This window comes from Vombatus ursinus, unplaced genomic scaffold, assembly GCF_900497805.2.
Source record: "Vombatus ursinus unplaced genomic scaffold, bare-nosed wombat genome assembly UNPS02014820.1, whole genome shotgun sequence".
Classification (NCBI taxonomy): domain Eukaryota; kingdom Metazoa; phylum Chordata; class Mammalia; order Diprotodontia; family Vombatidae; genus Vombatus; species Vombatus ursinus.
This window is the reverse complement of record NW_020954598.1, coordinates 4,471,076-4,493,847: the sequence shown is the minus strand read 5'-3', so window position 1 is coordinate 4,493,847 and position 22,772 is coordinate 4,471,076. Positions and strand designations below refer to the sequence as shown.

Genomic DNA, 22,772 nt, shown 5'->3' with positions numbered 1-22,772 from the left:
TTGTTCTCATTCTTAGAATCTGCACCATTTGCCTCTGTACCCAATGTATTATTCTATATGAATAGAAACTCAGTTGTATCAAGCTTTAATCTAGTATCACTATGAAGAAAGAAAAAATATTCTAATGCAACAAAATAATTCCTTTGGAGTCCTGTTTAAGATCTCTTAGTCTAGACTAAGAAGGGAGAGAAAGCACAAGGGTTAATGTAAATTGCCAATATCCTCATCAATAGTAAAAGATGATACTGGATTGCACAGGGTTCATGGAACATGGGGGTTTCAAAAGGGCCTGATCAGAAGCTGATTCTCCAGAGGGTAGGGGGCCCTTCTTTGCCTCCAAGGTAGGACCTCAAGCCCTGAGAACTTATATTTGGAGTAAGTGAGATAGTCAAAGGGCAGAGTTTGCTAATAACACAACTCTAGGTCAAGACCAGTGAGTCAAACATAGCAGACTTTTCAGTCCAGGCCAAGTTTAAACCTCTCTCTGCAACATCAGGGGGAGTTTGAATTTACTCTTCTTATCTGGCTCTCTGTTCTGACCTCTTACACCGTGTTTCATGGTGGTAATCAAAAGACAAATGGACGAGGCATCGGGAAACCTGGAGTCTAGTACAGGTCCTATTACTTTCTGGCCATGTGACCTTATACAAGTCATCTCCTCTCTGAACCTCAGTTTCTTCATCTGTCAACCAGGATGCTGAACATGATTAATCACTTGCATGAGGAGGGCTACCTGGGTTCCTGAAGGCTGGCACTTCTGTGGTGGTATTTGTTTACTATAAGCTTTTACATCCATCATCTTGCTTCATCTTCAAACATCGCCCAAAGGTTCCCTGAATAGGAATTATTAGCCCCATTTCCCAGATAAAAAAACTAAGGCTCAGAGAGATTAAATGATTTGCCTGAGGTTGCAAAGCTTGTAAGTGGAAGAGCTAGAATTTCTACCTAGGTCTTCTAGCTCTACCTATGGGAGTTGGTCCAGTGTGTCATGACGTTCCACCATTCCAACGACTCGGTCCTGGGATCACAGGACGTGAAGCTGGAGAGATCCTCAGGAATCACTTAGCCCTGTCCTTTTATTAATAAATAAGGACATCTTTTGTAAGGGATGTGAAATGACCTTTCTCGAGGTCAAATGGATAAAAGTAAAAGAACTGGAATTTGAACCCAGACCTTCTGCTTCTAAATTCACTGCAGGATAATATGGATGAGGACTTGATGTTCCCTATAAGGTTCTTTCTAGCTCTAAAGTTCCATGATTTTATTTCCCCCCTTGTCAGGATTAAAACAAGGAGGTTTCACATCAGCATGGTACAGCAAAAAACAAACAAACAAAAAATAACAACCTGATGGATTTGAAGTCCAAAGACCTGGGCTTGTCTTTCAGCTCTTCCACATAATGGCTGTGTGGTCTTGGGCAAGTCACTTATCTCTGGATCTCAGTTGCTCATCTCTAAAATGGGTTGGACTCGATGATGCCTAAGGTTCCTTCCATTTTAACATACTAATAAACCTAAGTCAGGTTTAGCTAGTACGACTGACAACCCATGGGTTAAGTCTAACGATGCTCAGATCATTGACCTTGACACTGTTAGGTAACTAGATTGACAGCTATGGGGGAAAAAATAACAGCAATACAATTTTATCCGTTCCAACAGGAAAAAAAGGCATCAGGGGAGAATGTTTTTCAGGGCTTACTAGATACAACGATGTCTGCAAATAAAAAGCAGATGCTGTCTTTAGAGTTGGATGAGAAACAGCATCGTTGTGATGTTATTGCCCATTTAGTACGTTCTCTCTCCAAAGAACTTTTAAAAAATTGCTACCATACTATCAGAATTTCGCTCCTGGAGCTCTGCAAATATTAACCTGCCTTTCATCTCATGACCCATGGGTATTGTACAATTATAGGAGAAGTCTACACAGGGATATGCATGTGGAAAACACATCTGGGGAGAGGAATGAGCCCATCTGTGTGAGTCTGGCTGATGGTTTCTTAATGAGGCAACTCTATCTGCCCACTGGCTTTAAAATGGTATTTGCATGTGTATATAACACTGTCAATCATTATCATCAAACCCCATCATAATTGGAAAGAATACTGGATGTTGAATCAGAGGAACTGGGCCTGAATCTGGTTCTTCCCGTTGTTACTTCATTTCAGTCATGTCTGATGCTCTGTGACCCCATTTGGGGTTTTCTTGGCAGCGATACTGGATCCTTCTCCTGCTCATTTTCCAGATAAGGAAACTGAGGTAAACAGGGTGAAGCATTTTGCCCAGGATCACACAGCTAGTAAGTATCTAAGGACAGATTTGAACTCAGGAAGATGAATCTCCTGACTCCAGGCCTGGCACTCCATCTACTGCACCACCTAGTTGCTTTTTGACCTTTGCTGTTTGACTTTGGACTAATTATTTACCCTCTTTGAACTTCAGTTTCCTCATCTGTAAAAGGAAGTGGTGGGACTAGATGACTTTTAATCATTTCCAGGTTTAAAATCTATGATGTATGATCCTAAGCAGGAAAGGTATTTGGGGACAGATGGTACTGTGTAGTGCCCTTTAAATCCATAGGTGGTGGGGGCAGCTAGGTGGCACAGTGAATAGAGCACTGGCCTTGAAGTCAGGAGGACCTGAGTTCAAATCCAGCCTTAGATCAAACACTTGACACTTACTAGCTGTGTGACTCTGGGCAAGTCACTTAACCCCAACTGCCTAAAAATAAAAAAAAAATTAAATCTATAGGGGGACGTCAACTGTTTTTGTATGTCATAGCATAGAAGCATGGACATAGGCACATAGGGTCATACAGAACTATACTGGCCCAGGCATTAATAGTGCAGCTTAGGTCATAGGAAGGAACCTTAGAAATCTACTGGTCCAACAACTTCATTTTATAGAAGAGAAAAGTGAAGCCCAGGAAAATGACTCACGCAAAATTAGAAATAATAAATAAGTAGCAGAGCCAGGATGAGCAGTTAGGTGGCACAGTAGATAAGAGTGCCAGGTCTGAAGTCAGGAAGACTCATCTTCCAGAATTCAAATCTGGCTTCAGACACTAGCTGTGTGAGCTGGGCAAATCATTTCACCTTATTTACCTCAGTTTCTTCATAGGTAAAATAAGCTGGAGAAGAAATGGCTAACTACTCCAGTATCTTTGCCAAGAAAACCCCAAAATGGGGCCACAAAAGAGTCAGATGTGACTGAAATGACCAAACAACAGCAGAGTAAGGATTTGAACACAAGTCTTCAGTTAATTCAGTTTATGTATCCATTTGTTTAAAAACAAACAAACACAGGTATGGGGGAGGTTTAACACTAACCTTGAGGAAATGATGGAAATAAATGACAGCGTTGCAAAGCATTTGAATCTCCTTGGAAGAAACATATTGCTATCAGAATTTAGTCTGATGCCTGCATTCTAGTTCTTTATTCAAAACACAGTATGTGCATATCCTGCCTTCCATAGGAAGGAACAAAATAGGAACTAGGTGCCTCTATTATTACCAACAATTAACAGAGCAAAAAGCAGTGTAAAAAATAACATCAAAGAGATATATGATTAGAAACAATATGGGCTAGCCCAGTATTGGGAGTGAGGAAGAATAATAATGGTAACAATAATTGGCATTTTATAGTGTTTAAAGTTTGTAAAACATCATAGATATGTTATATCCCATTTGAGCTTAATGGTAATAATGTGAGACAGAAATGGAAGATATAACTAATCCCATTTTACAGATGAGCACATTGAGACTCAGAGGTTAAGTGACTTGTTCATGACCACAAGACAGTGTCAGCAGTAGGATTTGAATCCAGGTCTTTCTGAATCCAAGTATATTACTCTATTCACCATGCAAGCTGGCTGATATAACAACCAGATAGTCCATACAATGCAATAGTTTCCATATAATATCAAGGAACCCAGAAGAAGGTCCTCATCACGTCAGATAGGCCAATTATGGAAAATTCATGGAAGGGTTTGGACGAGAGTAGCAGAAGAAGATAAGTCTTTGGGAAGGTAGATTTTCTCACACCCACTGAAAGCTTCAGAAGGGGGCCCCTACACCATACCAGTCTCCAATCTTTGGTACAGAGAATCAGGCTCATCCTGAGTACTGTTTCTAGTTATCACTGACACTGCTGTGACAAAAGGTAGGGTCACAGGGGGTCTAGACATGTCTCTTTTGAGGTGGAACTCCTCTCTGTTTCCTCCCCAAAGCAGATACACCATAAAGAACAGCATTTAGCTTGGGGCACAAAAATTCAAGGGATGGCTCTACTAGTAATGATGAACCAAAAACCTATCATGGTCCTGAATCTCAAACAAAGGGAGGGGCTAGACTAGATGGGCTGTGGGGTCCTTTCTGACTCTGGATCCATGATTCTATGAGTCGTGCATAGTAGTTCCTGCCTCTTAGAGTTTTAAGGAATTCAAGTTGTCTCCTCAGCTGACTCTCAGAGGGGGAAATGTGTATCCTATTCTCTTTCCTCTCCTCACCCCAGCCACTGGTCAGAAGGAATTAACATTATATTCCTGTCAAAGTCTTCCCTCAGAGATGTGTTCAACCCTGTACCTATTTGAGAGTGTGAGAGAGAGAAAGAGAGAGAGAGAGAGAAAGAGAGAGAGAGAGAGAGAGAGAGCGAGAGAGAGAGAGAGAGAGCTTTTGCCAGCTTTAAATGAGATGCCCTTAATGTATTTTTGGTCTGATAACCAATTTCCATGGATTGGGAATTCAATATTACATGATAAATTCCCCAGGCCTGAGGGGCACTGCTTCATTTCCTCCAAAATCAGCAATCCCAATCCCTAATTTTCATGCTTGCTTTATATTTCTCTCTCCTCTTTTCAGAGCTCTGACAGCTTTTGCCTAGAGTTCTCGCCAACCAAAGAAACTGAAGGATGAATACCCAGTCATCTCGGCAAGCCAGTAGGAATCTATCACTGCTCTATAACGGCTGCCTGATGGAACAGAATGGACTCTGGGAAATGGAAACAGTTGGAAATATGGTTTGGTAGTTAAAACTACCCATTAGATTGTAGCCAAAAAAACATAAAGGGCTCTTTCTTCCTTAGCAGGCTTCTAGTAGAAAGGAACTGTTTGATTTACAGTTTGTGCTATAGGCCAAGAAGAGTCCAAAAAAGGACAAGAGTAAGAGATGGAGGAAAGGCAAATGAGAAATTAAGAACGACTTTTTGGTCATATTTGGGATCTGGAAGTAGGGAACCAGAAAATGACAGAGAAGTTGCTAAATGAGCCTGGGCATCTGTGGCAAACCAGTCCAGGACAATTGCTCATCCTGCCCCAATCTGGCATATGAGGATAGAATAATGGTACTGGCACCAGTATGTAAATATCTCATTGTTGGAAGGAATAGTAGAGGTCTTCTGGTTACAGTCTATAACTCTAAAGAAACCCTCCCCCCCAAACACCATTCTCATTAGGGTACTGTAGACTGGGAGACAGATGATCTTTCAGATTCAAACTCTGTTCCTTCCTATCTGTGTGACCCTGAGTAAGTCACCCTTCTGAGTCTCAGTTTCCTCAGCTGTAAAATAAAAGAGACTAGAATGAAGGATTTCATACAACATCCAGTCTAGCTTTAAGTAGATGCCCCTGTACGATTCCTAGATGATGTATCATCCACTCTCCCTTGGAAGGCTTTTGCTAATGTGGAACTCACTACTTCTTGAGACAACCCAACTCTAACTATTAGGAAGTTTCTCCTGACAAGGAGCCTAATTCTATCCCTGTGCCACTTCAGTTATTTTATCAACAAACATTTGTCAAACACTTATCACCCACTACTCTTTGTTCTGTTTTCTGGGCAGTCAACCAAAAGATTGCCTCTTCTACAAGACAACCAACAGCTTAAGCACTTGGATACCTACATAATGAGAAACTAGATTCCTAGACTATTAGGACTGGAAAGCCTTCTCCCATATCCCCCTCACTTCAAAGATGAGAAGTCAAAGTGCTTTATTCAACATCACACAGAAAGCGGCAGAGAACAACAGTAACATTAGAACGCAGCTAGCTCTTCTTTCTCCAAATCCACACTTTTCCCACTGGATTACGTGGAGGGAGGCTGGAGAGGCATTTTTAGTTCAGGTATGAGTGGGAATAGAGAGGGAGCCGAGATTAGAAACTGAGCCCCTGAAAGTCCAGTCGAGTCAACTTAACATAGTATCACTGTACCAACCTCACAAAGCAACCAGATTGATTCCATGAGGCACATGAGATTATATTTCATTACTCTGAAGTCACACCTCTTAGCTCAATCTGAGGAAACCACAATCATTTAATGTCATCTTAATTTTTCACTATGTATCTCTCTCTCTCCCCCCCCATCCCTCCCTCCCTCTGTTTTTGTCTCTGTGTGTTTCTTTCTAAGATGAGGATGACTACATCAGAGACATCTGACAGGAATGTTAACAGATTTCATTAACTCAGGATTCCAATCTATATCCCTTTCAGGAGGACCCACACCAATGAAATCACTCATCTCTTAAAGTATTGAGGAAGGAGGCAATCATATGAGAAGAGAATGCTTAGGGAGGGACATGATCTCAATTTTCAATATTTTTTTAAAGATTGTCATAGGGAAGGGGAGTAGATTTCTCCATAATGGTTCCAGAGGGCAGAACCAGGACCAAGGGATAAAAGTCACAGGGAGGCCAATTCTAGGTTTTAGTTCAATATAAGAAAGACCTGACGAACAATGAGGAGTATTCTAAAATGGAATAGGTGTGAGTTCTCCATCACTGAAGGTCAGAGACTACAGGACCACTTAATGGTTGTTGAGATTCATGCATTGTCAGGGGTTGAGGGTTGGAGGGCAGTAGATCAAATGACTTCCTTCCAACTTTGGGGTTATAGAAATACTTATTGCCTGGGATTAAATAATGAGTTTTTTAAAAACTTATTTTCTTTGCTTGAAGTATTGGTTGTAAGAGCTGTACTGTTTACTTTTGAGAGGCATTATGGTCTAGTGGATAGGGAATGAGACTTAGGAGCCAGAAGACCTGGGTTCAAATCCTATTTTAGATATTTACCAGCTGTGTGATACTGGGCAAATTATTTAACCTCTCTGTGCTTCACTTTCCTCATGCATAAAATGAGGGGGTTGGATTTAATGACCTCTGAGGTACCTTTTAATTCTAAATCTATCATTCTTTTTAAAAAATGGCTAGTGATACTCAGACATACATTTTTAAATTCTCAGCTGGTAGAGACAAACATATAACTTCTCATTATTACCAAGCTTGGTTTAACAATAGTGGAACACTCTGGATATTCATGCTGTATGTAAATGGGTAATTAGACCTGAGAGGAACTAATAAGTAAGCTTAAAAAAAAAAGACACCTCAGCTAATTTAGCTTCCCTTTATTGGACAGCTCCACTATCAGGCATTCATAAATTCATCAAAATAATTTCATCTTCCATTTCATCTGCTGAATGCTTAATGACACAAAATCTTGCTGAATTTGACACGATACTAAGGAAGCCTCATGATGCTATGTAGTAGAAAGCCCTTATGGAAGGACACACAGGGGAAGGCCCATCTGAGAACCAGCCTTCCTTACCAGGCCCCTGTCTTCTATTGGACATCTTCAGGAAACTCTTTGCTTTAAGGGTGCTTCAGAATCTTGGGAGTGGTTTGGGAAAATCAAAATGGACCAAGGGAGGAAAACCAATCCGCTGGAAACATTGCCAGAGAAGACCTAATATAAACAAAGGCTACAGGGGCAGCTGAATGGCAATTGGATAAGGAAGACATGACTTCAAATACTGCTTTCAATATTTCCTAGCGATGTGACCTTAAGTTATTCAACCTCTCTCAGCCTCAGTTCACCTATATGTAAAATGAGGCTAATGATAGCTCCTACCTCTTAGGGTTGTGATGAGGATCAAATGAGATAACATGTGTGCGGAGCTTAGCAAACCTTAAAGCACTATATAAATAAAAGCAATGATTATTTCCCGAACTTATTTTTTTTCTCTTTCCTTCTTTCGGGCACTATCCCTCCCCCAAGATGGGCAAATGCCTTACTGGGCATCTTGATGATGTCAAAGCCCCTCAGAACTTTGGAAGCAAGTGCCTAATTCAATCCCCCAAGTGTGCAGATGAGAACATGGAGGCCAATTGAGGAGAAAGTGATTTATTCAGAAGCAATGACAGAAGTAAGCAAAAAACCCAGAATGTCAGGCTTTTACCTTTAACCTATCCTTAAGGAAGACATCTGTAAACAGATATCAGTGCTCCTGAGGTTTCAGAGTCTTTAAAGCTAGAAAGTCCTAATTTGTCACCTAGTTCAAGTCTCTAATTTAAAAGGAAAGAAAACCAAGGCCTAGAAAGATTCAGTGATTTGCCCAACATCACTCAGGTAGTGACAGTGATGATGATGATGATGATGATGATGATGATGATAGCTCACATTCATGTAGCACTAAGGTTGCAAGCTCCTCACAGACTCAGGATTTGAACCTAGGTCCTCTTGACAACAGATCAATGCCTTTTCTACTATTTGAAGAAAATGCCTTCTGGATGAACCTTTTGTTTAATGAAGTCTTTTTTCATGGGCTCAGTTATAAAGACAAAGTGGCATTTTTTAAAAGGATCCCTATTGGTTACCTAGTAATCATCACTTAGGAAGTCAAGGTGTTGGCCAACTCACGCCAGCCTACTTCAGAGCACCCTACCACACTAAGTAAGCAGGCATGGGTAGTAGGCCTCTTTGAAGGAAAGAGAAGAAATGTCCTCTGCTCCTCAGACATTCAATCATTTCAGGAATGTGGAGGAGCATTATTATGAAGATCTTTAAGTAGGCAATTTGTCAACTTACCTGTTGACCTTGATCATCTATTTCCACTGTCAAATGCAATTTCCCTGCTTCAAGAGGGAATTTCCTGATAGGTTTGTCATTGGGTTTTTCAATTCTTGAATAAATAAAACTAGTGACATAAGAAATCAAAGTAATGGGAGGTAGTGGGGAGGGAGATAGAGGATGGCTCAAATAATGAGAGCTCAGACTTTCAGAGCACTTTTAAGGTTTGCAAAATATCCACAACAACCCTGCAAGGTGGACAGTATCAGTATTATTCTGCCCCATTTACAGATGAAGTTCAGAGAGGGGTGGTAACCTGTCCATAGTCACACAGCTAGTACATGTGGGGGCTTTGTCACCTTCCTCTAACTCCAGTACTGTCCTATTATGCCATATTACTGACCCCAGAAAGATGGAAACCTCTGGAAGAATGAATAGGTAGGTTAAATACTCTCTGAGAAATTGTTCATTCTTTGTTTCTGAAGGGGACCAATCACAGTAGAGTGTGATGTTTTGACTTGCATGTGAATTGGATTTAAGTAAGGCAGAGATGTTCAAAGTCATTAGCCTTACTTTCTCTCTTCCACGGTCATCCAAGTCCAATGGTGATGGCCCGGGATACAGTGGATGACTTTGCCATCTTCCATACCGGACCAAACTCTAAGCGTTCCATGCACCTGTTTCAGTCACCTTCATGGCCATTAGAACAAATTATTCTCATCCGCCCATTCCACCAGGTGAAGTCTTCACATGCTTGGAGCAGATATTCCCTTAACTTACCGATGGGTTTGAGGCCTGTAAATTACCCTCAACCTGATTTAACCCATCTGCTAAGATGGTTTTACTAGGGTGTGGCCACTGTGCATGCTATAGCTTTTTAGAACCATGGCTAAGAGTTGAGTGAAAAGTGGACACCAAAGGTAGATACACAGCCCTGAAAAGGACTTGGCAAGCCCCCACTCCAGAGGCGCTAGTCCTCCCTGAACACCCCATGCATCCTTCTCTGAGAAGCAGCTAAAGTACAAACCAGGATACTACCTACCCTATTAGGAAACGATTAGTTATTTAACCTCGTGGGATCTCTGTGATAGCCATGTTTGGTAACCATGATGAACTCATTTATTTGATACTACTAAACCTTCTACAAGTACTTTACATATAGGAAGCTTTCAATAAACATTTGTGGATTAAACATATGATGCCTGATAGATTGGAAAACTAAGTCATAAGCTTAATAACTCTCACTAGGATACCCAAGAACTTGCATTCTTCTCCTACGTGGCAAGGAACAGACTAGCATGTCCTTACAGGGTGAAGTAGGGTGCTAGGGAAGGAAATCAAATCACTTCCCTTCACTGCATTTGAAGCTTAGAAAGAGCCTTAAGGGGGCAGCTAGGTGGTGAAGTGGATGGAGCACTAGCCTTGGATGACCTGAGTTCAAATCCGGCCTCAGACACATAACACTTAGTAGCTGTGTGACCCTGGGCAAGTCACTTAACCCCATTGCCTAACCCACAAAAAAAAAGAGCCTTAGAAGTGGTAGTGGCTTGATATATGTTTGGGAAGGAGTCAGATTATGTTCCCTTGTGGGATATTATAGGGTGTTTTCACTTGATTCTCTCATGGAGTCTTTGCTCAGTTGTTATAGAAGGTCCTTAACAGGCCCTGAGCTGAGAATAAGGCGGAAAGAGAATTTTCTTTCTATATCCTTAGAAGGATTGGCTCAGACACTGGGTTTTGTGCCTTTGGGGAGCTTATGACTGAAGGTCAAAACCCACTGCTTAAAAGACCCTCTGTAAATCCAGGTTCTCCTTTCCATACTGAGGTAAGGAAGAAGGCTTCCCTTTGCTCTCTACTCAGCACTCTGATGTGATATCAAACTAAAAAGGGACTCAGGCTTGATGGCCTGGGTGATTTGAGCCCTTCCCTGCTGAGGAGATCTATGAGGGCATCATGGGATAATCTAGCTCATGCAAACACTCCAGAACATAGCTATTTTTCATTTTCAATATTCATCACTACTAAGGATCCCAGATTTGCGACTTTACAGTTTGTTTTAGGAACTGAAAATCTCCAAATGAATATTTATAATCTGCAAATATACAATCTGTAAAAACATCTGCAAGCTCCCTGGGTTTATTTATTTAAAATATGTGTATGAGCCCCTGGGCAGAGGCTGCTTTGTGCTTTGATCTATTCAGTACCTTGGACACTTTCCTCATTTAATGGAAATACATGATATTAACTTCATTGGAAGATAATCCAGTAGAAAACAAACAGTCTGACTTTAAAAAAAAAAAGCAAGACCATTTCCACTTTTTAAATCCTTTACATTTTCATTACAAGTTTTTGTAAGAAGACGCTCATCACCTCTTTCCCTAGACAAATGGATCAAAGAGTTTTGGCATTAAAAAAAAATCCTGGGGAAATGATTAGCACCTCATTAATATACATTAGGCCCCTCAACTTATGCATTCACTGATCCAAGAAAACTGCAAATTCCTCCTCCCCTAAACTTGCAAATAGGATGCAGTGTCAACAGACCTAGTCTCCCTCCTGGCACAAGAAACATGTAAACTGCTAAATTTTTATCATTCAGACAGTTGGAAGCAGTCTGAGAACCTGTCTAGTCTGGTACAGAGGAAGAAACTCAGGAACACAATGGGCTATGACTTGTCCAAGATCACCACGTAAATTACTGTCAGAGCTTGGACTTGAACCCAGGCATGTGACCACTCCTAATCCACTGACTTGCCCATGGTTTGCCTTGGTGATAAGAGCAACACCTACCTTTCAAGGCTGTTATAAGGATCAAATGAGATAATATTTATAAAGTGATAAGCACAGCACCTGGTACACAATGTATGTGTGTGCATATATAATACATATACCTATACTATGTATAGATGTAAAATAAACACATAGTTATGCATATATATGTACATGTATACATATACATATACAGATATGTGAATGTGTGTATGTGTATATGTACTGTGTGTATGTATGTGTATATATAATGTATGTGTATATGCATATATATACACGTACACACACACACACACACACACACACACACATATATAATGCTTGTTTTTTTCCCTTCTCCTACTACAACTTACTGCTCATAAAATCATAGTTTAGAGTGGGAATGGACAGAAGAGATCATCGAGTCTAACCTCCTCATATTATAAATAAGGAAACTGAGGTCCCAAGAAGGAAGTGACTCACCCAAGCTCACACAGCCAACAGTGCTCTCCATTGCACAACCTTTCCCTTGTTCAACTTTCATCTACTCGATATTTGTTACCCTGCTGCCTTGCCCTAACCCAGGGGAGCAGGGGAACCAATCATCTACCCACCCACTTTCCCTCCTTGAACTTGTGAAGCACTTTGTACCTTTGCGACAGTGCTTTTCAGTGTAGCTATCTCCAATTTACCTTAGTATATCTTATTTGTACATAGTTGTTTGCAAGTAGTCCCCTTATTAAACTATGAGCTTCTTGAGAATAGGGGCTGTTTCTGCCTTTCTTTGGCTCCTCAGTGCTTAGCACTATAGTAGGCACTTAATGCTTGCTGACTTGCTTTATTGACTAGAGATTTTTGTGCATGTGTCTCATCTTTCCTTCTAGACAGTAAGGTCCTTGAGGGCCGGGACTGCCCTGTATATCTCCATGTTTTCCCAGCACAGCACTTTATAACTGTTAGGCAGTCAACTGATACTTTTTGAATCAATCATATGGACATACAACCAAGGAACTACTACAGCCAAGGGTACCATCTTCTTTTCACATTTCATCTTCCCACCGAATTCCATCAAAGAAAAACAGGCTGGTGACAAATTGAACACCATCATTTTGTTCAGGAAATGTGGGATTTAGCAATTCTCATTGAAAAAAAAATCCCCATTTCCAAATACTTTACTAGTTTGTGTTGGGGACAATGGGAAGTGAATAAACTGCTATTTCCAGTAAAAAGGATGAACATAAACATGTAAAGGTTTTTGCTCATCAGAAAAAAAAAATCACAGACTAGAAATGTGTTTGGTTGGCACAGGGCAGAAGCCCTGACTCACTGGTAGTTCAACTATTGTATCTTTCAGTTAGAGAAACTGAGGGGTCAAACCCATACTTCCCAATCAGTTCTAATTGTACTTTTTCATTCTAAATCAAGACTGTATGTAATTTCGGTGGGAGGAGACTGTCTGCAAAAGAGGGATGGAAGAGTTTCTGTGGTTTGAACAGTCTTGGAAACTGAGTCAGCCTAGAGGAATGGTATCCCTTTGGGGGTATCTTGGTGCAATCCCATGGGACCTGCAGTTACAGTGGCTCATCCTGGGTCCTTGACCCATATCTGCCTGGCAAATGTACCCAAAGAGATCTGGAAATATGCTTGTAGTTTCTGCCTTTACTGCTTCATAGGATAGCATTTTATTCCCTACCCCTGCCTACATTCATAAAAAAACCCCAAAACCTTCCTCTCCATTAAAAGCCCCCTGATTAGCTGGAGGACTTGGTTGTTTTCTCCTATTAGCACAGTGAGGAAGACTATACATCTTAGCCAAGGGGGAAAAGATGGAAAAAGGTATAGTGTTCCAGGAAAGCTAACTGGCATTCCACGTTCTTCATAAGAGGCTTGTATTCAGCCAGCATATGGGAGAAGAGAAAAGTGACATAAGCAACCAATACTCATGTTTGTTCAGGTGGATGATTATAATTTAGGGAACAGAGAGTGCGCAAGCATGAGCTGGTGAGAGAAAAGAAAAAGACTCCCTTTGGAGAATGGTAACAAGGCTACAGAAGTTTAGGGATACTGAATTTCTCCTCTCTGTGCTTATCCTTCTAGGGCAGAGGCTGTTCTCAACCTTTTTGGTCTCAGGATCCCTTTATGCTCTTAAAATTAAGGACCCCCTCTGACAGGGTCTCAGGGACCCCTGTGGGTTCCCAGACCATACTTGGGAAACCACTAGTCTAGAGTTCCATCCATTCTCAGAAGGTGACCAATCAATCCATAAACATTTATGAAGTCCCTACTATGTGCTAGGCACTGTGCTAGGCACTAGGGATACAAAGATAAAAGTGAAACCATCTCTGTCCTCAAGAAGCTTACATTCTAACAGAGAAACAGTATGCACATATATTACCTAGGTATAGATAAGAGACATATAGAGCTGATATAATCTAACCTCAGGGAGGGAGTGGAGGGGGGAGAAGGGAAGTACTAGCAACTGGGGAAATCAGGAAAAGCTTCATTCAGAAAATGCCACTGGAGATGGGTCCTGACCAGGAGGGCATGTCCTCCATGTGACTCCCTAAGGAAAGCTCATAACGTCTGTGATCAAGTGCATGTGCCCATGTTGGAATACTGGCACACATCCCAGCACTAGGAATTGCTCTGTGATAACTTTGTGCCTCTGGGGGAGCGGTAGCTGAGTACCTGATCCTATCAGAATGTACTCAGAATGCTCATCTTCTGTCATCCTCATCTCTCCTCACTAAAATCTTTCTTAGACTTGAAGACTCATTCCAAATATTACCTCCATCAGAAGGCCTACTCTCATTTTCATCAAACAGGATAAACTCTCTTCTTCCTATGGACCCTTTCTGCACCAAAGAGCACTGTGAAGTATCTTGTATTGAATATTAATGTGTCTGCCTTAAGACTCTGTCCTCAAGGTCTTAACATTCTAGTCAAAGAAATATGTCTTACTTCTCTTTCTGTGCCATTCAGTACCTAGGACAGTGCCGTGCTCACATGGGTACTAAGTAAATACTTCATAAGTGATCAAAGTATTCCTCGCTGGAAGGATACTTAAATATCTAGTCCCAACTTTTATATTTTGCAGGTAGGGAAACCAAAGCCAGAAGAAGTAAATGACTTGCCTAAGGTTATATAGATAATTTTTTTTAAAAGCCTGGATTTGAACCTAGGGCTTCCAAATCCATCCTCAGAAAGTAACCAATCAATAAACCAAATCAGCATGAATTTATTTAAATGATTATTATGTGCCACACACTGCAGTAGGCCATAAGGACACAAAGACAGAGAGGACGCCCAGAGATGAGAGATGGCCTGTCTTGTTCATGGAACAGTCAAGAAGCCAGTGTCACTGGATCAAAGAGTACGTGTTGGGGAGTAAGGTGTAAAAAGACTAGAAAGGTAAGAGCAAGCTAGGTTATGAAGGACTCTGAATGCCAAATAGCATTCTGTATTTGATCCTAAAGGCAATTGGGAGCCCCTGGACATTTAGGTTCCATATTTGCACAGCTCCATTTCAAACATGATAATCAGACTGATATCCATTTGGAGCACTATCACTTGGCCAGGACACTCTAAAAATTATCTTTTGAGGGATGACCTCCCCATTTCCCTGACTCAACTTTTTATGCACTTCACCAGACCTTGGGGCACAGCTCTAATTTGTACAATTTATTCATCATAGTCAACCCAGATGATGCAGGTAATTTCCTGACACACTCTGATAAATATTGAAACGTTATGGTGCCAGGAGACTCAGCATTTCAATTCTTTGGCATTGGTGTTTGATAGAGTCCCAAGTATAATTACTACTTTAAAATCACAGGATGACAGAAATAGAGATTGAAGGAACCAATTAGTTCAACTTTCTATTTTACAGATGAGGAAACCAAAGCTCCAAAAGTTGGGGCAATTTGCCTGAGTTCACACAGGTATTAAGTAGTACAACCAACCATCAAAGGTCCTCTGATTCCATATTCAGCACTCATTTCACCGTACCAAGATGTCTCTTCTCATATAATGGGGAAAATGGCTGTGGACCCCAATGAATGCCCAGCTCTTGCCCAGGAATAAAGGAAGAAGGCATAAGAATTCATATAGCAAAGAGAGTCAAGGTGCAGTAGTATTAGGAGAGTCGAAAGGAGGTCTGGAGAATAGATGCTCCCCTTGTCTGTATCTATCATCAGCACTGTCTTCCTAACTATGACTTCAGAGTGAACATCCTCCCATCAGGATAGGAACTGGACCTATGATTTCATGAATATAGGGAGCTCCCAGACAAGGACACTCTCTTGAGCAATGGAGATTGGCATCTTCTCTGTAACTTTGTGTTATTAGAGAGTTACCCAGGGCACTGAGGGGGTAAGTGATTTGTGGTATGTGTCAGAGAGGGGAGTTAAAATTCAGGTCTTCCTGGCTTAGAGACCAGCTCTCTATTAAGCCATGGTGTCACTCACCAGGACAGAAAATAATGTGAAAATGCAACCTTAAGCATATGGAACCAGAGGGATTCCAATTCAGTTTGCATTCTCTAATTCAATTCAACTCAGTGAAAGTTGTAAGGCATGTTATGGTGGGGGACTCTTCCAATTTTGGATTTTTATGACTCTATCTGTTTTTTTAGCTCTGCCTACAAGGAACATTTTAAAAATTATGACAATTTTCCAGATGAGGTCTGGTGAATTCATTCTTCATTCACCACAGTTACTAATTTCTTATTATGCGCAATGCATGGTGCTAGCCTTACATTCCCAAAGTGGGTGATACTGCCCCTAGGGGGCTGGAATGATCTAGAGGGGTGGTAGGAGTTTGAAACGACCTACTTAAAAAAAAACTGTTAAAGGGTTAAAGAAAGTAGATTTCCAGGGGGCACTGAGTAATTTTTTTAAAGGGGGGGTGGTAGGCCAAATGAATTTGGAAACCTCTAGCTGTCCAGCAGCTAAACAAAGATAATTACTCCACGATCATTGCCCTCCAGGCGTTATTAGACCAGTAGGGGGAGATGCAGATTCAGGAATATAATGAGCTGTGAGATCCGCTAAGTGAGGTATGTTTCTATCTGGGATCATCAGGAAAGGCTTCAGAGAGGAGGTAATGACAGAGCTGGTCCTTGATGTGTCCACAGGATGGCAACAAGAAGAGCTGAGGTTGGGAGGAGAATGTTCTAGATACAGAGGATGACTGAACAAAGGGAGAAAGGAATAAGGATTTATATAGCACCTACTGTGTGCTAGGCACTGTGCTAAGTGTTTTACAAATATTATCCCATTTGAACCTCAAAGACAGCCCCGTGAGGTGAGTGCTATTATTATTCTCATTTTACAGTTGAGAAAACTGAGGCAGTCAGAGGTTAATTGTCTTTCCTAGGGTCACACAGTTAGTTGGTAGAAGGTAGGAGGTGGGAAACTACAGAACAAATTCTAAGGAAATTGAATATAATTCAGTTTGGCTGGAAAATTAGAATAGTACATAAGACTGAAAAGTTAGTTTAGAACCAGGCTGTGAGGAGAGGAGGAGCTTAAAATGTCAGGAGAAGACTTAATGGCAAGGTCCTGAACTCCATTTTAACCAAGTGTCTAACCTCATCCAGGACATAAGCAGGAAATATTTCTTGGCAAAACCAGCCTTCGTCAGTGGAATGGCCTAGCCACCTGAAGAGATCGATGAGAACAGGGGCTAGGTTACCAAGAAATGTGGTTATATAAGATGGGTGTATATTAAACTGCTGTCTAGTTATAACTACTTCTGCTTTAGGGTATGTTCCCTATCTCAGGTGGCTTAGACTAGGATAGCACCTGCTGGTCATAAATCTGCCCTTCTTAGCAAGATGAAAGAAAAAAATTAAATAGACCCTGCCCCCAGGAGGTTTACATTCCACTGGATTATAAAGAATGGACTAGAGAGTGAAGACAGTTGAGGCAGGAGTGGCTATTATGGCTACTACAATAGTTGAGGTGGGTGGCAGTGAGGGCCTTGGATAATGGCAAGTGATGTGAGGAGTGGGGGGACAGATAGAAGGGAAAGTATGCAGTAGGCATTACAGAGGTGAAATTGACAGGAATTATTGACCACTTAAGATGAGAAGTGAAGGTGAGAAGAGCCAAAGATTATCCCAGAGTTCTGAAGAGGCGAAATTGGTTGAATGATGACATGAACATCTTATCCAGGTTCTCCAGTGTGTAATGGACATTCATATGGACTAGATCACACATTTTGTTTTCCTCTTGGGGAAAACTTTTGTACAGATTTATGTAGTATTTATAAGTCGGTGTCAAGAACTCTCTTTGTGGGGATTCTCCCCACCAATGTAGATCAGCAATTGTAACTTAGTTTTAACAGAGTTTCTTGGAGCACTGAGAAGTTAGGTATAAGATATTTGGTAACTAAATGTAAATGAATGAATGAATGGACAAATAAATCTATGCTTGCTGCAATATCCACATTGTTTCCCAACATTTCCTTTTGACCTCAAGAAGTTAAGTATGAGGTATTTAATAACTAAATGTGAATGAATGAATGGACAAATAAATCTATGCTTCCTGCATTATCCAGATTGTTTCCCAACATTTCCTTTTGACCTGTAGGATTTGATCTACCTAAGAGTATTCATCATGATAGTAACCATAGTTCCATGGGAGAATCATATGTCTTGGACGTAGTGCCAGAAAGTTCTGCAAACAGAGATAGTGAATGAATTAAATTCCAGTAAAGATATTCTTTGCATCCCATGTAAATTCATATTTGCTGTTGAGTAGAGGCCATCACCTTTTTTCCTCTCCAGTGACACTGGTTTCATTGCTGTTCTTGCATAACACTCCATCTCCTGACTCTGGGCATTTTCAATAGCTGTTTCTTATGCTTGACCCTTCTCATCTCTACCTCCTGGATTCCCTGGCTTCCTTTTTCAAGTATCAGCTAAAATCCTACCTTCTATGAGAAGTCTTTCCTGATCCCCCTTAATGCCTTTCCTCTGTCTATTATCTCCCGCTTATCCTGACTATAACTTGTATGTATACAGCTGTTTGCATGCTGTCTCCCCAATATGACTGTGAACTCCTTGAAACTTTGTGGCTTAGTCATTTTCAGTCATATCTGACTCTTTGTGACTCCATTTAGGGTTTTCTTGGCAAAGACACTAGAATGGTTTGCCATTTCCTTGAAAGCAGGGACTATCTTTTGCCTTTTTTTTTAATCCCTAACACTTAGCACAGTGCCTAGCACATAGTAGGTATTAGTTGACTGACTGATTGCAAGGGTCAGAGGGAAGAGTAAACCAGCTTTCACATGGATCCAAAAAATATTAAATCAAGTTTGTGTGAACTCACAAAAGCAAGTTTTTCCTATATGAATTCTTATGCCCTCTTCCTTTATTTCTGGGAAAGAGCTGGGCATTCATTGGGGGCCATAGTCATATTCCCCTTTATATGAGAAAAATCACGCCATGAAATAACTTTCCAACCAGTACCTGCTAGGAAATTTTAAAAGATGAAGCTTGAATTTATATTCATTGTGTGTGATTGCATGTGTGTATATGTGTGTGTATTCTGCAACATCATCCTCCTACAAGCCCTACTGATGCCATACAAGGTGAATGAAATGTACACACTCAAAGGTAAAAGGGAACATGACAGCAACAGTTTTTGGCTGACCTGCTGTTGGGTTAGTGGGCTGCCTGGTGTAGGATACATTAAATGTTGGTTCTTCGACTAGTGGTGGAGGGTACATCCTCCTGCGAATGAAGAAGCCAGCTCCACAGCAGAAGAGAACACCCATCATCAGAAGAAACCTGAAGGAAGAGGGAGACAAAATGCAAGTTGGTGTGGGTTCTGGGTTAGAGGTTGGAGGTTGGAGTGGGGGGGGTGGTAATGCAGGAAAGGTGGACCTAGGATGCTCCTGAAAGATGAAGATCACAGCTCCTCAAAAAGTATCTCTGCTCCACTGCTGAATTCCCTTGGGACACACTCACTGTCAACATAAGCTACCAGAAACACTACCTTTGAAGAAGAGGGTTACAGGGGATCCAGAAGAACCCTGGCAGACCCATAGCATTTTACCCTCAATGGTAGTACTGTCTTAATCCAAGAAAATGTGTAGAGCAACGCTCAGGTTCTGAGCTGTTCTTGATCCTTGGGGATCTAGAGCAGGGGTTGCTAGGCAACATTGTGATGAGCTTTGCCTGGCTCAGGGAATACTGAGTCCGACTTCTCTGCCCATTCATTTGGCCTCTGGACCAATGTCATCAGCCTAATCAGAAAGCTCCGACACGAGCATAAACTTAAACAGCAAGAGAATGGCTGGACTTAAAGGAATGACCAGGACCAAATTGCCTCATCTTTCCCTTTGACCCACAGCCCTACGATTAAAAAAAAAAAACCTAGTTTGGTATCTTTTGTCTTCACATCATCTTCATTGCTAAATATATCCCTGCTTCTCCCTTATTCAGAGAGCCACCCCCTGTAACTTTGAAGAGAATAAGGGAGATTAAAAAAAAAAAACTAGTTCAACAAAACTAACCAAGACATCAAATGAGTCGGTCAGTAAGCCCAAAGATTTTAAATAATCAAAATATGAAAAAACACTTATCATGTCATGTTTGGGTACACTATTCTCTAAAACAAATCAATCTTGTTGCCTACTCAACTTTCCATTCTTCTGTTGCAAAGGTCAATCAATACAACTGCCTGTATTTGTCTATGTCTTGCCTCACTTCTTAAGGGGATAGCCTTTGTTGAGAAAATAAAAGGCCCTTTTTTTTGAAAAATAGTGATTGTGATTGATGATCTAAAATTACACATATATGTATATTTGAACACATTAACATTTAGTATTCAGTGCTACAAATCTCAAACATTGGGTGGAGGGATAATAGATTTAGGGCCATCAAAACCATAATCCAACCCCTTCATTTTACAGATGAGTAAACTAAGGCATAGAGAGGAAAAGTGACTTCCCTAGGGTCATATAAGTAATGTCTGAGATAGGAGTTGAAACCATGTCTTTCTGATGCCTAGGACATTGACCTATCTAATCTTATGGTGTTTCATCAGGAAAAAAGGAAGAAGAAAATACATACCAAGTAGTCTCCCAACATGGATAGAGCTGGATCAATGAACCATAGTTTGATGGGAAAAGCATGAGACTGAAAGTGAAAGCTCCATATTCCTGACTGAGCTCTATCATTTCCTAGCTATGTAACCACAGGTGAGTTACTTTGAGGCCCTCTGTGCCTGTTTATTCATGTGAAAAATGGGGACTTAGAATTTTTTTACTTCCTGCTTCATTGGGTTACTTGTAAATATCAAAGTACAATGGAAACCTAAACATTCTTATCCCTGGTTTTTGCTCTCCCAAGTAGATGGCAATGATGATTGGACCCAAAGGTCTGATGTGAATTATTCCCCAGAGCCAGACGCACTCTACCCACCAAATCATTATAATCAGTGGGTTACTGTGGGATATTAGGTCTCCATGACTGGTCCATAATTATATTTTAGAGCAACTATCTACCCTAAAGAAGATACAAGAGTGAAAGAAAACAGCAGCAAGGAAGGAGAAAAGTTTTGATGAGGTCAAATGCAAATCATGAAACCTCAGTGAGACTTTTCATTACAAATCTGTCAGCTCCAATCAAGGAGTGGAGCAGTCCCAGGCCACAGATGGATCCGAGGCATGCTGAAGGATGGCCTTCAGGATACTCAGCTAAAAACTGATATGTTGGTTCACTCTTTGTCTGATCCACCCTCTCATATGCAATTCTGTAACACAAATCCCACGGACAAGATGCTGAGATCCCAGAGTGGAACTGCTATTCCTTTAAAGCCTGACCTCCCTAAAGTGGACACAATGATAATCATATGGAATACTCTGGGCTAGTTTGAGAAGAATTTAATACCTGAGCAAAGATTAGAGTTGCCAGTGATTTCTGCTCAGGTGACAGCTGAGTTCCTACAGCATGGGAATTACCAGTTACTCTTAAAGCCAGAAGACTTTAATCAATTTCAATTTGATCAATTGCAAGTTCTGACACTCACTAGTCATGTGATCACGGGCAAGTCCTCTGAGTTTCTCAGTTTCACCTTCTGTAAAATGGGGCTAACAATGTTCGTACCATTTCCTTCACAGGATTGTTGGGAGGAAACTTGCTTTATGTATTGTAGCATATTACTATAGAAATATGAACTACACAATCATAATGGCGTGACAGATTTAGAGCTGGAAGAGATGGAAGAATTTGTTTGACCAAACTCCTTCATTTCCCTCCCATTCAGTATTGGTACTCCTGCTCAACATTCGGGGTCTAAGTCATTCCAAATGGAAACTGTAATGACTGAAGGGAGGCAGCATGGTCGTGTAGAAGGGACCTTGGATTTGTAGTTGGGAGGACCTGGGTTCAAATCTCAGCTCTGTTACTCCCTGCTTGACCAAGGGCAAGTTTCTTCACTTCTATAACCCTTGGTTTCCTCATCAATCCAATAAAGAGGATTGGTCTAAATGGCATCTAAGCCTTCCAGTTCTGAAGCTTATCACCCTATGGTTTCCAGTTATGATTTTTTCCTTGGCAAAAGCTCCAACTTACTTCAGTTTCTCCTCTCTTAGATGACATTTTACTATTTCCTCAACAAGTGAAACAATACATTGTCATATCCATCAGAAGAACTAAAGAAATTCATACCAGGGCTCACTGGTGGTTTCTTCAACAATTTTTTTTAAAGCACATAGCAGGCTGGAGACAGGGCCAGCTAGCAACTATCAAGAGAGAGTTATGGGCTGAGATACTTGTCAGTAGATATGGTCGCTCATTCTTGAAGGCAAGAGTCCTGAGCAGAATGCATTTGAAAAAAAAAATGAGTTGATGAAGGGAAGGAGCATGTGAAGATGAAAAACGGGAGGGAAGAAAGAGATAAGGGAGATTTGAGAAGAGGGCAGAGGGAGTTTAATAAGAAGCTATAGTTCTTTGAAGTGCTGTGAGTTACGGGTTTGATTGTTTGTGAGATATTCCTTTTCATTGTTAGTCCTGTCTTGGAGACCTTCCCGGAATTCAGAGGAGCAAATGTGCTTTTTCTATCAATCTATTGTACTTTGCAAACCAGAATACAGGGGAGACCAGCCCTTTGTTTCCTTTCCCAATAAATGGGTATACTTCCATAGGATGTGAGCTGCATTTTCTAATCAAGGATAGTAC

The 22,772-nt window shown here is 41.0% G+C and overlaps 1 protein-coding gene across 1 annotated transcript in view; it reads right to left on the bottom strand.

Annotated features, from left to right (window-relative positions):
* Nucleotides 1-22,772, bottom strand: part of VOPP1 (VOPP1, WBP1/VOPP1 family member) — a 193,663-nt gene that overhangs the window by 10,744 nt on the left and 160,147 nt on the right. Inside the window, exon 4 of the mRNA XM_027837076.1 lies at nucleotides 19,240-19,376. Within this exon, the coding sequence (XP_027692877.1) occupies nucleotides 19,240-19,376 (137 nt within the window). The remainder of the gene's footprint in view (nucleotides 1-19,239; nucleotides 19,377-22,772) is intronic.